We start from the raw sequence: 16,677 nt of genomic DNA, 5'->3' as shown, positions 1-16,677 counted from the left end.
CTATATGAAATCTTTTTAATCTTCTAGGCAAAATTTTAACTTCAAGTAGATCCATTTTATAAATAGTGAGAGAAATATATGGAAACATATGCACAAGTCCATAAATATATTTTACTGCTACCCTATTCTCAAAACAAGTGTAGGAAGCAGGGAGACCAAAGGAGCATGAGGAAACATGTTATAACCTACTGACAAAAACATTTCAATTGCATAAAATTTTTTAAACGTGAGGCAATATACGAGCTTAGATTAATTCCTTCTACCTGTGGATCCTGCATGTTTCCTAGGGATTATTTGTCTCATTCTTTATGGCCAGGGTAAATTTTCCTAAGATGCCAAACTTCACAACAGTGACTGAATTCCTGCTTATGAGATTTTCTGATGTGTGGGAGCTCAGAGTCTTACATGCCATGCTATTCCTACTGATGTACTTGGCAGCTCTGATGGGGAACCTTCTCATTGTCACAGTAACCACTCTCAACCAGAGTCTTCACACCCCCATGTATTTCTTCCTTAGGAATCTATCTTTCTTGGACATGTGCTACATTTCTGTCTCAGTCCCCAAAGCATGTGTCATCTTCCTGCTTGACAACAGGGCAATCTCCAAGGCTGGATGTGCAGCTCAGACCTTCCTTGTGCTTTTGTTTGCTTATGTAGAGTTGCTGTTTCTCACCATCATGGCCCATGACCGCTATGTGGCCATCTGCCAGCCCCTCCACTACTCTATGGTTATGAATTCTCAGATCTGTGTCCAAATGACTCTAGCTTCTGTCCTCAGTGGTTTGGCCTTCTCTGGATTCCACACTGGCAACACATTCTGGCTGTCTTTCTGTCAGTCCAATGTGGTCCATCAGTTCTTCTGTGACATGCCCTCTCTTCTGAAGCTCTCCTGCTCTGACACCTTAAACAATGAAATTTTAATTTTCATCTCTATAGTGGTGGTTGCTGGTGGCTGCTTTGCCTTCATCATTACGTCTTATATTTACATATTTTCTACTGTGCTCAAGTTTCCAACCAGAGGTGAACGAGGAAAGGCCTTTTCCACCTGTGTCCCTCACATCCTTGTGGTGACCGTCTTTCTCAGCTCAGCTGCTGCTGTGTATGTGAAGCCAACCTCCAGCTCACCCACAATTCAGGACATGGTCACTTCTGTGTTCTATTCTATAGTCCCTCCTTTCTTGAACCCTATAATCTATAGTCTTAGAAACAAGAAGATAAAGGAAGCTGTAAAGAGAGTTATGAGGAGAAAGCTTTATTCAGGAAAAAGATAACATAATTGTTTGAAGCTGAATTTTTCAATCATGAAAAAAAAATCAATTCTCAGACTAGTGTTTTAGGAATTTCTGCTCCCCCTTGATCACAAAGTAGGTCTTTCCCTCCTAGTTATTATGCCTTCCTGTTTATCTCTGACCTTTTTAAAAACACTTTTTGTAAATCAAAATAAACTCTAACCTAATCAGGTCTCTGATGAAACTGAGAGTCACTGAGCATATATTTTTGATGAATTGTACAAGGCATGGAACTGTATAACACAGTGAACCATGTGGTTTGAGACAGACTGTGGGTAACAGTACAAATAGGAGAGCACTCTTTCCTGAACTATAACAAATTTATGATACTAATACATGGTATTAATAGTACAGAAGTATATGGAAAAAATACACCAAATGTAACCTGTGGACCATAGCTAGACGTAATATTTTGATGATGCTTTTTTGCAACCTGCAACAAAGTTTCCACAACAATGTAAGGTAAAGGTGGAGGGGTGATATGTGGGAGTTCTGCACAATATGCTATGTGGGATCTAAGCCCCTCTTGAGTTAGGGGTGGATTGAACATTGCCATCCTATGGTCCTCAGGATGGAGGAATAAAATATGGATTAGAGTGGACTTACTAGTATTTTATTATAGAATTATTGGGACTCTAGCAATGAAAGAAACTGTATCACTGATGGAGACAGTGGTCTTGGGAATTGCTGAGGACAGGGAGAGGGAAGAAGAGATGTAATATGGGGGCATTTTCAGTACTTGGAGTTGTACTGAATGATATTACAGAGACAGATGCAGGACATTATATATCCTGCCAAAACCCACTGAATGGATTGGGAGAGAGTGTAAAGTACAATGTAAACTACAATCCATGTGGTGTAGCAGTGCTCCAAAATGTATTCATCAAATGTAATGAATGTGCCATACTGATATACTGATGAAAGTGGGAGGAGCGTGGGGTGGTGGTGAGTGGGGTATATGGGAATCTCTTACATTTTTTAATGTAATATTTTGCATGATCTATGTATCTTTAAAAAATAAATTTAAAAAATCAATTAACCAAAAAAAGCTCAATATACTTCACCAGTAAAAACAGCAAGTCAAAATTACAGTGTGATACCCCTTTACAATTACTCAGATGACTATTACTTTCAAAATGCAAAATGACAAGTTTTGATGATGCTGTTGAGAAACTGAAATATATTACATTGTTGGTTGTAAGGCAAAAAGGTATAACTACTGAGGAAAACAGTTCAGCATTTTCTCAACAAGCTACACAAAAATTACCATATGATCTGGCATTTCAATTCCTAGATACATATCCCAAAATTTGAAAACAGAAATCATATACTTGTGTATCAAAGTTTATTTAAGCATTATTTGCAATAGCCAAAAGTTAAAAATAACTCATGCCCATCAACAAATAAACAATAAAATATTATTCCTCAGTAAAAGGAGAGAAATTTGATAAATGGTCAATATGAATGGATCTTGAAAACATTATAGTAAGCAAAATAATCTAGACAAAAAGCACAATTATTGTGTTATTCCATTTATATTAAATATATAGAATAAGATCATTCATAGAGACAGAAAGTAGATTTGAGATTACCAGGGGATGGTGGAGGGGGGGGCGATGGGAATTAATATGAAATGCGGACAGATGTCTATTTAGAATGACAAAAACATTTGTTAATATATGCTGGTGATGGTAGCACACAATGGATATGTAATTAATGTCCTTAAATGTAACACTTAAAAATGTATAAATAGCAAATAAAAATAAATTAAACTAATGAATTTTTTTTATATTAACATTAAAAAGAATTGATAGTTCAGAAATAGTCACATAAATTTATGCACAATTATTCTCCACAAGGGGCCCAAGCAGATCAACTGGTAAAATAATAGTCTTTTCAACAAACAGTGCTGGAACAACTGGATATCTAAAGGAAGCAAAAAAAAAAAAAAAAAAGGGGGCTCTGTTATCACATCAAACACAAAAATTAACTCATAATGGATTATAGCCTTATATATAGGAGATACAACTATAAATATTAGAAATGTTGTAAGATCGATATCTCATGACCATATATTAAGCATGGGATTCTTAGGTTTAACACTATCAGCAGAAGAAATAAAAACAAAAATAGAACTTTTAATGTCAAATCAAAATAAAACTATCATGGTCAAATGACATTACCAAGAATGTGACAAAGCACCTTATCAAAAGTTAGAACATACTGCAGGTCTTATCTAGAATACAGTTCAATCTAAAATATACTGGCATTGACTTACAAATATATAAAATCTCTTACAACTAATTGACAATTTTTAACATAGCTGATATTCTGTTTCTCTCTAGTTTATCTGTATACGTATTTGTAAAAAGTCTTATATATGCAATATCACCCATATTCAAATTTTACATGAGGTTGCACTCTGTTATACAGTCCCAAGTTACATTTTTTAGCTTTCCTTCTAGTAGTACATATATCCTTAAGATTTTCCTTTTAACCATTGTCATACCCATACAATACCTCTGCTAATCACAAACAGCATGGTATGCTGTCACCATTTCCATGCATTTCCAAAGATTTAAAAACTACCTGTTAACAAGTTCTGCACAGATTAGCCATCAGTTTCCATCTCTAATCTCATTCTATTTTCTGGTGACATGTATTCTAATTATTAACTTCATGAGTTACATAATATATTTAACTCCATGAGTTTACATAATATATTTAGTACTTAATAGTGCAAACGGACAGTATTTGTCCTTTTGTGTCTGGCTTGCTCCACTCAACACAATGTCCTCTAGGTTCATCTTTGTTGTCAAATGCTTAATGACATAATTTCTTCTGATGCTACAAAATGTTCCATCATGTGTATACACCACAATTTGTTTATCCATTCATCAGTTGATTGACACCAGGGTTGTTTCCAGCTTTTGGGTATTGTAAATAACTCTGCTATGGGCATTGCTATGCAAATGTCTATTCATGTCACTGCTCTCTGTTCTTTTGAATGTATGTCTTGTTATAATATTTTTGGGTCACATGGCAAGTCTATATTTAACTACTTAGGAACTGCCAAACAGTTCTCTGCAGTGGCTGTACCATTCTATATTCCCACCATCAGTGAATAAGCATTCCTCTCTCTCCACGTCCTCTCTAACATTTACAGTTTTCCCACTTTTTAAATAATATCCATTCTAATAGGTGTGAATTGACATCTTATTGTAGTTTTGATTTGCGTTTCCCTAATCACTAGTGATTTTTACATTTTTTCATATGTTTTTTTTTGCCAGTTGTTCTTCTTGGGGCAACCATCTTTTCAAGTATTTGGCCCATGTTTTAATCAGATAGTTTGTCTTTTTATTGTTGAGGTGTATGCTCTCCTTATATGTCATGTATACTAATCCCTTATGGGATATATGATTCCCAAATATTTTCTCTCATTGAGTCAGATGCCTTTTAATCCTTTTGACAGAGTCTTTTGAGGTACAAAGTGTTTTAATTTTTAGAAGGTCCCATTTGCCTACATTTTTATTTTATTTATGCATTCAATGTAAGGTTTTAGAAACTACTGCTTACCACAAGATTGTGAAGATGTTTTCCAACATTTTCTTCCAGGAGTTTTATGATAGTCACTTGTATATGTAGGTCCTTTATACATTTTGAATTAATTTTTGTGTAATGTGTGAGAAACTGGTGGTACTCTTTCTTGTGGATATGGCTGTGGTTATCCATTTCTCCCAGCACCATTTGCTGACTGGACTGTTCTGGCCCCCCTGGGTGGGCTTGACTTTGACGTGAAGGTTAATTTTTGAGTTCTTGACTTGGTTCCATTGGCCAATGTGTCTGTCTTTATGACAGTACATGTAGTTAAGGAATATGCTTTAGAGCCCGGAATTGAGAGTTCTCCAACTCTCCTTTTTTAAGGGCTTTTTGCTATTCAGGTCCCCTTACCCTTCAAATAAATTTGATAATTAGTTTTTCCATTTCTGCAAAAAAGTTGTTGGAATTTTCATTGGGATTGTGTTGAATCTGTAAATCAGTTTGTGTAGAATTGACATCTTAACAATATTTATTCTTCCAATCTGTGAATGCAGAATGTCCCTCCATTTATTTAAACCTCTTTTTGTTATTTTTAGCCATGACTTGTAGTTTTCTGACACAGGTTCCTTATGTCCATGTCTAAGTTTATTCCTAAATATTTGATTTTCTTAGTCAGTATTATAAATGAAGTTATTTTTTGGATCCATTTTTCAGAATTCGCATCAGTAGTGTATGAAATGCTATCAAATTTTGGGCATTGATCTTGTATCCCACCAATTTGCTGAGCTCATGTATTAGTTCCAGTAGCTTTGCTGTGGATTTTTCAGGATTTTCTAGATGTAGGATCATATATCATCAGCAAATAGTGTAAGTTTTTCTTCTTCCTTTCCTATTTGATTGACTTTTATATTTTTATCTAGCCTAATTGCTCTAGTTAGAATTTCTATCATGATATTGAGTAACAGTGGTGACAGTGTCTTGTCTTGTTCCTGATCTCAGCAGGAAAGCTTTAAAAATCTTTCACTATTAGTACAATGTTAGCTGTAGTTTTTTTTTCAAATATGTGCTTTATCATATTGAGAAAGCATTCCATACCTATCTTTTGGGTTTTTTATTCCCAAGAAAGGATGCTGTATTTTGTAAAGTGCTTTTTCTGCATCAATCAAGAGGATGTGATTTTACTTCAGTTTATCAATGTGGTTTATTACACTAATTGATTTCCTTGTGTTTACCCTCCCTTGTATACCTGGAATAAAACCCACTTGAACATGGTGTTTAATTTGAGGAAGAAAAAGTAGAGTATACAGAAAACTGGGCCTATTCCCGCAATCTGAAAGCCAGACATACATCTGGACTCACCCCCCCACCCCTAGGGGTAAACACCCTAACCCCCTATAGTTCGGCTAACTGCCAATGTTCCACTTTTGTAACTTGATTACATTTGTAACTTGCTTGATTGTAAACACCCTAACCCCGTATATCTTGGCTATTTTGGGTTTCTGACACAGAGAGCACAGCTTCCAGCTAGAGCCCTGCCCCCTAGGGCTGGTGGCAGATCTGCGGCAGTCCCTGAATTGTGTGTAGGGCAGTGGTGACCCCAGCAGGCTGTTTCAGGGGCTTGCATGGCGGGAGGTGACTGGAAGCCGATTTGGCGAGACAGAGACAGAGATTTTTGTGAGACGTGGAATTTTGGGTTTCTGAAATGGAGATCAGAGTTTGCAGAAATGACCCATCCCCATAGGGCTGGCGCCCAGCTGCAGGGATCCCTGAAGGCTGTGTTGTGCTGTGATGATCCCAGGCTCCCTGTTAACTGGATGCATGGTTCCCAAGTCTGTGTCCCCTAAACCTTGGTGGTCCACACCCCAGAGACTCAAATCTCTTGAGTCTGTAATATCACAGACTTCCCATCCCTGAATCCACCATGCCCTAAGGTCCATCTGAGGTCCTTGATTGTTCCAGCCTCGGGTGTTTGTTTTTTCTTTCCTTTTCCTCTTTTTTCTTTTTTTTTAAATTTATTGTTTTGGTTGCTAATATTGCATTATCTCCTGGTCTTTTCTCCCATTGTATCCCCCAAGGTCCTTTTACGTATATATAGGTTTTTTTTTTCTTTCTTCTTTTCTTTTTCTTGCTTGTTTCCCTCCCTTTTATTTGCCCACCTCCCTCTTTTTTCTTCTTCTTTTTTTAAAATTTTCTTTCCTCTCTTTTTCTTCTTATTTTATTTTAGTGTATTTCTACAATAGATGCTGCAGGGAGCATCTCATATTAGCTGTGTTTCCTCATCCTCCATTTCCTTGTTTCTGTGTGAACTGATTTTGGCCACCGACACTATCCCCTTTCCCCCACATCTTGCTATCCTCCATCATCTACTGTCTCTCTTACATTCCACCTCCCTTTCCTTTGTCCCCAAATTGTCCAATTTTTAATTTCTAATACCTTTGTTTTGTTTTCTGTCTTTTATCCACTCTTGATACTATTGTCTTTCTTCTCTCTTTCCCTCTCTCATGAAAACACTGGCTTTTTAATTCATACTATATTCCTCCACATATTCAGTTGAATATCTCATTATAGGTACTCTACTTACTGCTATAACTCTACACGGCTTACATGAATCTAATATCCATTTCCCCAGATCTCACATTGTTGTTCTGTTAACATCTATTACCAATACTACTTTACACAATTTCTTTTCTTACACAATTTCCTTTCCCTGGCCCTAATATTTTCCTTCAAAGTGAACTCATCCAGCAACAAGAAATTAGAATAAGAAGAACAAAGTGACAAAGAGAAGACAACATGCAAGAACAACAACTAATTAATACCCAAGACTAGACAAAGAAGCAAAGGAACTGATTAAACTCGTGAAGATAAAATGATGACCAGGCAGCAACAAAACACTAAAAACCAAACCAACAATCAGGAAAACATGGCTGAACCAATGAACAAACTAAAAACCAGAAAGGGGAGCAAAACATTAGACAAGTAATTAAAGATCTCAGAACATATATCAGAGACCAACTCAATGAAGTAAAGGAAGAGTTTAACATTATGAAGAAAACACTTGGAGAGGAAATAGCAGATATACACAAAAAGATAACAGATATGATGGGAATGAACACCACAGTCCAAGAAATAAAAAATTCACTCACAACAAATAGCAGCAGATTAGAAGAGGCAGAGGAGAGAATTAGCAATGTGGAAGACAGTACATCAGAAATCAAACAGATAGTAGAATTGATTGCTAAAAAGATAGAAAAAATCCAGCTAGGATTTAGGGACCTGAATGACAATGCAAAATGTGCAAACATACGTATTATAGGCATCTGAGAAGGAGAACAGAAGGGAAAGGGGACAGAAGGGGTGTTGCAGGAAATAATGGCTGAAAACTTCCCAAATCTACGAGAAAGATGGATGTACATATCCAATAAACACAACACACATTATAAACCCCAACAGGCACACCCCAAGACATATACTTGTCAAATTATCCAATGCTCAAGACAAAGAGAAAATTCTAAAAACAGCAAGAGAAAAGAAAGCAATCACATACAAGGGAGGCTCCATAAGATTAAGTGCTGATTTCTCATCTGAAACCATGGAGGCAAGAAGGCACTTGTATGATATAGTCAAGGTACTAAAAGAAAAAAAATCCCAACCAAGAATACTCTACCCAGCTAAACTAGCATTCAAAAATGATGGAGAGTTCAAAATATTCACAGATAAACAGAAATTGCAAGAGTATGCCAACAAGAAACCTCTCCTACAAGAAATACTAAAGGGAGTTCTGCAGGAAGAAAGGAAAAAACAGGAGAGGCAGAGTTGGAGGAGAGTGTAAGAGCAACAAAAAAGACAAAAAAAGAAGGAAAAACAAACAAACAAAATATGACAAACACAAGTCCAAACAAAATATGGCTAACATAAATAATTCCTTGAAAGTAATAACACTGAATGTCAATGGATTAAACTCACCTATCAAAAGATTCAGACTGGAATATTGGATAAGGAAATATGACCCATCTATATGCTGCCTATAAGAAACATATCTTAGACCAGGGATTCTTGGAGGCTGAAAGTGAATGGATGGAAAACAATCTTACAAGCAAACAATAACCAAAAAAGGGCAGAATTAGCTATATTAATATCAGAAAAAATGGACTTTAAATGTGAAACAATTGTGAGAGACAAAGGATACTACATACTAGTGAGAGGGACAATCTCTCAAGAAGAACAAACAATCATAAATATTTATGCTCCTAACAAGCGCATCTCCAAATATGTGAGGCAAACACTGGAAAAACTAAGTGAAAGAACAGATGCCTCTACAATTATAGTGGGAGATTTTAATACACCACTATCAAGTTTGGAAAGATTATCTCAAAAGAGAATCACTAAAGAAACAAAATATTTGAACAGTATATTAGAGAAGCTGGATCTAATAGACATATACAGATCATTACACCTGAATACAGCAGGATATACATTTTTCTCAAGTGCACATGGATCATTCTCCAAGATAGACCATATGCTAGGCCACAAAGAAAGGCTCAATGAATTCAGAAAGATCAAAATCATATAAAATAATATCTCTGACAACAGTGCAGTGAAGCCGGAAATCTGAAAGGGCCAGAGACCCAGATTTCACACCAAGATATAGAAATTAAACAGCACACTCTTAGAAAAACAGTGGGTCAAAGAGGAAATTTCAAAAGAAATTAATAATTACCTTGAAACTAATGATAACGATAACACAACATACCAAAACTTATGGGATGCAGCAAAAGCAGTACTGAGAGGAAAATTTATAGCCATAAATTAATACATCAAAAAAGAAGAAAGAGCAAAAATTGAAGAACTAACTGCACATTTGGAGGAATTAGTAAAAAAACAACAAAGTGACCCCACAGGAAGAAGAAAGAAAGAAAGAACGAAGATAAGAGCAGAACTAAATGAAATAGAAAATAAGAAAGCACTTGAAAAGATAAACAAGACCAAGAGCTGGTTCTTTTGAGAAGATCAATAAAATTGACAAACCCTTAGTGAGACTAACAGAAAAAAAGAGAGAAGATGCAAATACACAAAATAAGAAATGGGAAAGGAGATATCACCAATGACCCCACAGAAATAAGGACTATCATAAGAGGATACTTTGAAAAACTACATTCCAACAAAAATGACAATTCAGAGGAAATGGACAAGTTCCTAGAAACACATAAGCAGCCTATATTGATGAAAGAAGAAATTGATGATCTCAACAAACCAATCACAGGTAAAGAAATAGAATCAGTCATTAAAAACCTCCCAACTTAGAAGAGCCCAGGGCCAGACGGCTTTGCAGGTGAATTCTACAAAACATTCCAGAAAGAACTAACACCAATCCTGCTAAAACTCTTCCAAAAAAATTGAAACAGAAGGTACATTACTGAACTCATTCCATGATGCCAACATTACCCTAGTACCAAAGCCAAACAGACACCACAAGAAAGGAAAATTATAGGCCAATTCCTCTAATGAAACTAGATGCAGAAATACTCAACAAAATACTTGCTAACTGTATTCAATAACACATTAAATGAACTATACACCACATTAAATGAATTATAAATGGGATTTCATTCCAGGTATGTAAGATGGATCAACATAAGAAAATCAATCAATGTAATACACCATATAAAGAGATTGAAGGAAAAAAATCACATGATTATATCTGTAAATGCAGAAAAAGATTTGACAACATACAGCACCCTTTCTTTATAAAAACACTCAAAAAGATTGGAATACAATGAAATTTTTTTAAACATGACAAAGAGTATATATGAAAAACCCACAGCCAACATCGTTTATAATGGTGAAATCCTAAAATCCTCCCCTCTAAAATCAGGAACAAGACAAGGGTGCCCACTCTCACCCCTTCTATTTAACATTGTCTTAGAAGTACTTGCTCGAGCACTGAGGCAAGAACCAGATATAAAATGCATTCATACTGGAAAGGAAGAAGTCAAAATTTCATTATTTGCAGAAGACATGATCCTATACATTGAAAACCCTGAGAGGTCTACAACAAAGCTTCTAGAAAGCTTCTAGAACAAATGGCTAAATAGCAAATGAAAATATGCTCCAAATCTTTAGCTATCAGGGAAATGCAAATCAAAACTACAATGAGATACCATCTTACTCCCATAAGATTGGCAGCTATGAAAAAAACAGAAGAATACAAATGCTGGAGAGGATGTGGAGGAATGGGAACACTAATCCACTGCTGGTGGGAATGCAGAAAGATCCAACCATTCTGGAGGACAGTTTGGCGGTTTCTCCAAAGCCAACCATAGATTTGCCATATGACCCAGCAATTCCACTGCTGGATATATATACCCAGCAGAAATGAAAACAAGGACACAAACTGATATATGCACACCAATGTTCATAGCAGCATTGTTCATTATTGCCAAAAGTTGGAATCAACCCAAATGCTCATCAACAGATGAGTGGATTGTGAGCTGCTATTCTAAGTTAGCAACCCCTGCTGTGGGCTGCTATTCCAAGTTAGCAACCCCTGCTGTGGGCTGCTATTCTAAGTTAGCAACCTACGAGGACCGGGCGGGCTTCCACGGCTCGGCGGTGAGCCCCTAGGCCAGCGCGTAGGCCTAGGTTCTCCAGGCGTGGGGGACGCGCGGTAAAAACCACGGAGACAGCCTGTGAGAATGAGCTAGTCCAATTTATTGCGGAAATACACTTGATTATATAAGGTCGGGTCAAGGGAGGGGTAGGAATTGGGGCGGGTAAACTACGGGGCGGTAGTGGATAGGCGGAACTGTGCAGGCAGCTATGAAGTAGGCGGTGATTAAGAAAGGGGGCAGATTATGAGTTGGTTAAGTGGACGGGACTGGCGGGAAGGATAGCAAGGGCTGGAAAAGGGAGATAACAAAAGGGAGATAACAAAGGCAAGGAGGAGGGGTGAAGGGAGGCAGCAATAATTGCTCCTTTTGTTTTATAAAAAAAAGGTGTGAGAGAGTAGAGGGATGGGCTGTGAAGGGTGAGAGAAAAAGGGGGCAGGATTGACTGGCGATGGGCAAATGACATATCATTTGGCCAGAATGTATGCATAGCCCTTAGGGTTGGTGCGTGCTGGTGCTAGACGAAATATCTAACATGATGTTGCGCACGCTTTTTTGGGGTGGATAGCGCTGTGGCTAGCTTAACTGCGAAGAATTCTCAGACGTATAGCAATAAAGGGGGGCAGAGGGTGCACCCAAGCCCTTTACGCTGAGGGAAGCGAACCCGTACCGACGGCTAAAGTCAGAGAGCTTCACAGCAAGCAGCTTCACAGGCGGGATGTACAGTGGGAAGGGGGGTGAGGACGTGGTCGAGATTGAGGAATGGAATCAGAGGTAGCAAGACGTTGGTAATGGATTTGAACAAATGAGGAAAATACACTGTCAGCATGATCTTTGCAAGGCGGATGATTCGTCGAATGGCCCAAGGACCAACGGTGAGACCTAGGATGATGAGCAGAACTGGGGTTAGTAACGGGAGGAGATAGGGGAGGAGGGGCTGCAGGAAGCCCCAGGAACCAGCAGTTTGGGCTCGTTCAAGTCGGCGTTGGTTGAGACCTTTTTCAAGTTCTTTTAAGCTGGAGTCTACTAAACCGGTATAGTTGGCATAGACGCAGCATTCTTCTCCCAGAGCTGCACATAGGCCACCTTCTTTGAGGAGGAGGAGGTCAAGGCCTCGGCGGTTTTGCAGGACAACTTCTGAAAGGGAATTGAGGGAGTCTTTAAGATATTTGACTGCATCTCGGAGGTAGATGATATCAGAGTCTACTGCTTGTCTGAGGTTTTGGAGGGCAGAGGCTTGTGTGGCTAGGGCTGCAACACCAGTGGCAGCTCCAGCTGTAGCTAGGAGGGAAGTGACAGTGAGTACAGCAGTAATAGGTTCACGTTTGTGGAGGTAAATAGCTTCTTGAGTGTGATCAAAGGCTTCAAAGAAATGTAGAGGAGTGTGATAGATGACTCGAGGCGTGAGGAGGATGAGAGCACACGTTTCTTTGGTCTTGTTAAGTGTGGCAACAGATAAGCATGGGGTAAGTCCGGTGGAAGAGCAGAGCCATTGGGTGGTGTTTAGAGGAACTAAGTATTTGGCAGAGATGTTTGGGGAGGCATAGTTGGCACAGGCAGTAAGGCTAGGAGTGTGGGAAGAATGGGGGTGAATGCATAAACCTTGGGAAGAGATGTGCGTAAAAGTGAGTGGGACATGAGTAGACTGATTCCAATTGCAGGAAGAGGGGGAATCGTCGGTGGAGGAAGTAAAGAGTGGTGAAGGGATAGCAAGTGGATCATAGAGGGGGAGGCTGGGGGAAAGACACAACCAGCAAGAGCGAGTGAGGTTGGGGTGGGAGGTGTTGAGAGAGGAATAGGAGGCGTTTAGGAGTTTGAAGTAGGGACTAGAGGGGATGAGAGGATGTGGTTGTATACCTGAAGCGGCGTGGGAAGTGGGGCTTGTAGAAGGGACGACGGCGGCCGAGGTGGAAGAGATTTTGAGGGGAGTAGATGAGGACGGAAGAAGGTGAACAGTGGGTGAGGGAGGAGGGTTAAGGATGTGGTTGGGACCAATAGCAGAGGGTGGGGCGGAGACAACACGCTTTTGGATTTCAAACAAAGCGCCACGATCGTAGTTGCTCATATACAACCGGAGCCCATAGGGGCGAGCGGCCAGCCATGTATCGTCGTTTGGGTTTTTTACTGTCAGCGAAATGAAGTCCCAACGGGAATTGTTGGCTACTTGGAGAGAGAGATACGGGTCCCTGTTGGGGGCGCCGGACCATCCATGGGCCATGGTCACACATCCCCAAGAGGGACAGTAGAAGTGTGATGGGTCATGACAACCTCGAGCACTAGCAGGACAGATGTAAAAACCAGACACAGGGTTAAATTGAGGGCCAAGGAGACGATTGTTTCGAGAAAGCAGGCATGCTGTATTCCTGCCTCGACAGGATGAGGAATGGTGGAAGCCTACTTTTGCTTTTTTGATGTTACTCACTTGGCATTCGGGACAGAAGGAAATTCCAGCAAGAGGGCAGACGTGCGTGAAAAAGGAGGGAGCGACACTAGTAACATTATAAGCGAGAACACGTTTTTCTGGAAATGTCTGCAGGGTCCAGTTGAATGGCTGATGGGAGGAGGAGCTTTGGGCAGAGGAGGCTAGAGACAACATGAGAATGAGGAGATGGATGAGGTAGGGGAGGGTAGGGGAACAGGAAGCGGGGGTATGAACAGAGCGGGCTCGTCGGAGGAGTTGGAGAACTTGGCGTTCGATGGGGTCATCATCTTCAAGGGAAAGATGGCTTAGGCGGTGGGCAAAGAAACGTTGTCGACGTCGTTCGCGGCGAGAAAGAGCTGGTGTGGTTCCCATGGACGACGGTGTCGGAGAGGTAGACTCGGGTGAATTTACCTGGGGGCGTATAGTGGTCATGGGAGAAGGACGACGAGAGAGGTGAAAATGCCCATTAAAAGTAGAAAGGCGACAGCGAGGAGGAGGCGTTGACGGAGGTTCCAATCTGTTGGGGCTGTAGCTGCGAGGCAAACAGCTGAGAAGATTGTTAAGAAAATGAAAATTACAAGAAAGAAGCAGAGTAAGAGTGGGTGTGAGCGGAGCTTGAGGAGCATCTGCACTGAGACTTCTTTTCTGATGAACTATAAAGCACGTTTTGGTGAAGGTCAGGCACTTGTCAACGGTGGGTTGCGGAGGTAGCAAAGGCTTTTCTTGTGGAGTATGCAGAGTTGGGTCCTTTGAGAGATCTGTAATGACAAAAGAAGGAGAAGAGAGCCCTCATAGAGGAGGGGCAATCAGCAGAAAGAAACTCGGAGAGAGCACTTATTTAAATATAAGCATTTCAGGGAGGGGCTGGTTGGTGCTGAATTTGAGCGAATGGGGTGACATCTGGGCCTCCGCTGTCAATGTTGTCTCTCACAGAGGGCATAGGGTACTTATCATTAAGGGGAACCTTGGGGTCGGTGGCAGGCCTGATATAGCGCCCAGGAACCCAGAGTGGTTGTGGCTCAGAGTCTGGGAAGATACAAGCAAAACCTCTCCCCTGTGCTAGCAAGGGAGCCGGGTCCTGCCAAAGATTTGTGGCAGGGTCTTTCCAGTGAACAAGAGGGACTTGCGAGGGTTGCCACATGGGTCCCCAATGTTTGTGGGTTGGGGAAAGTCCCTTGTCATCGAAGGTCAGGAGATTGTGATGAATAAGGCAGGCAGTGATGACGTCAGCAGGGGCTTTATGGGGGGAGGAAGCTCTTTCTTTTTGAATGAGTAGCTTGAGCTGTTGGTGAGTGCGCTCAACAATTCCTTGCCCTTGTGGATTGTAGGGGATGCCAAAATGGTGTGTGATGTGGTACATTTGTACGAAGCTGGCAAAGGTGGCACTGCGATAGGCTGGTCCATTGTCGGTTTTGAGATCCCAGGGAATTCCCATGAATAGAATGGCTTGTTGGAGTGCTTTGATGCAATGTTTAGCGCTCTCTCCTGTGAGGGGCACGGCGTAGCACAGGTGCGAGAAAGTATCAACTGCAACATGAAGATACTTAAGGCGTCCAAAGGCGCTAACGTGTGTGACGTCAAGTTGCCAGCGGGAGTTAGGCCGTAGGCCGCGGGGATTAGCTCCGCGAGGCTGCAAGGGTCCAAGAGGCAGCAAAGGTGCACATGTTTGGCAGGAACGCACAAGATGTTTACATGTTTCAATGGGGAGGTCTGGGAAGAGCTTTTGAATGGATCGCGCTGAGAAGTGGAATTGAGAGTGTAGGAGCTTAGCTTGGTTGACAAAGTCTCCCAGTCTTGTTTTGTCAGTGAGGTTTTCTTGAATGGCAACTGGGCATACATGGCGGCCGGATGCTAAAGCGTCGGCGAGGGCATTTCCTTGAGCTAGCGGTCCTGGCAGGCCAGAGTGACTTCTGATATGAGCAATGAACCAGGGTTGTTGCCTTTCTTCAAGCAGTCGCTGTACAAAAGCGAGTGCTTGGTCAATAGTTAAGTCACTGGGTAGGAAAGTAGCAAGCGGGAGGCTGCGACACACTTGTAAAGTGTATAAGCTGTCCGTGAAGATGTTAAGAGGCTGGTTTGGGTAGAGATTGAGGACTGCGGCGACAACTAAAAGTTCACCTGTTTGGACAGAAAAGTCATTAGCAAACACTAACTGTCGTGGCTCAGGTTCTCTTGGCGTATATATGACAGCAGCGAATGCCTTTTTTGAAGCATCGGTGAAAGCAGTGATGGCAAAAGGAATTGGCTTTCTTGCGGGCAGCGGATGGAACGGGTTGGAAAATGCTAATTGAGATACCCCCTGTAGTAGTGGATGATGCGGATAGTGATTGTCAAAGGAGCCACGAAAGAATTCTATTAGGCTTTGCATTTGGGCATTATTCATGATGAGAGAGGTAACTTCTTTTGCATCAAAAGGCCAAACAATGGTATGTGGCGGGACGCCGTACGTCTGTATGGAGAGAAGTACTAAGTCCGTGGCTAATGTGATCCAAGCCCTTGTGAAAGGGCAGATTTTTGGGAGTTTACTTTTTGACGTGTGCAGAAAAAGAAGAGGACCATCTTGCCATAGGAGACCCGTTGGGGTGACTGGTGTTGGCAAAACTAAGGCAAGGATTGGGAGATCGGGAGAGAATCGCTCTAGGCGGCATTGCTGGAGTGCAGCATTTACTTGTTGGATGGCTTCTTTGGCAGCTGGGGTGATGGTGATGGGGCGAACGACTGCAGCGGATGGACTGCACTTAGTCTGCAGGAGCTCGAAAAGGGGTTGCATTTGCGCTGTTGTGATGGGGAGTGCTGATCGAAGCCAATTGATTTGTCC

General features: G+C 40.8%; 1 protein-coding gene across 1 annotated transcript; it reads left to right on the top strand.

The window, feature by feature from the left end:
* Nucleotides 1–332: 332 nt before the first annotated feature.
* LOC101443510 (olfactory receptor 14C36-like) lies at nt 333–1,271 on the top strand. Its single transcript, XM_004461669.1, has one exon. The coding sequence runs from the start codon at nt 333–335 to the stop codon at nt 1,269–1,271; it is 939 nt and encodes a 312-aa protein (XP_004461726.1).
* The last annotated feature ends 15,406 nt before the right edge of the window (nt 1,272–16,677 follow it).

The sequence above is a fragment of the Dasypus novemcinctus genome, chromosome 22, assembly GCF_030445035.2.
Source record: "Dasypus novemcinctus isolate mDasNov1 chromosome 22, mDasNov1.1.hap2, whole genome shotgun sequence".
NCBI lineage: Eukaryota > Metazoa > Chordata > Mammalia > Cingulata > Dasypodidae > Dasypus > Dasypus novemcinctus.
The sequence above is the reverse complement of the archived record's forward strand: the minus strand, read 5'-3'. Positions and strand labels throughout refer to the sequence as shown.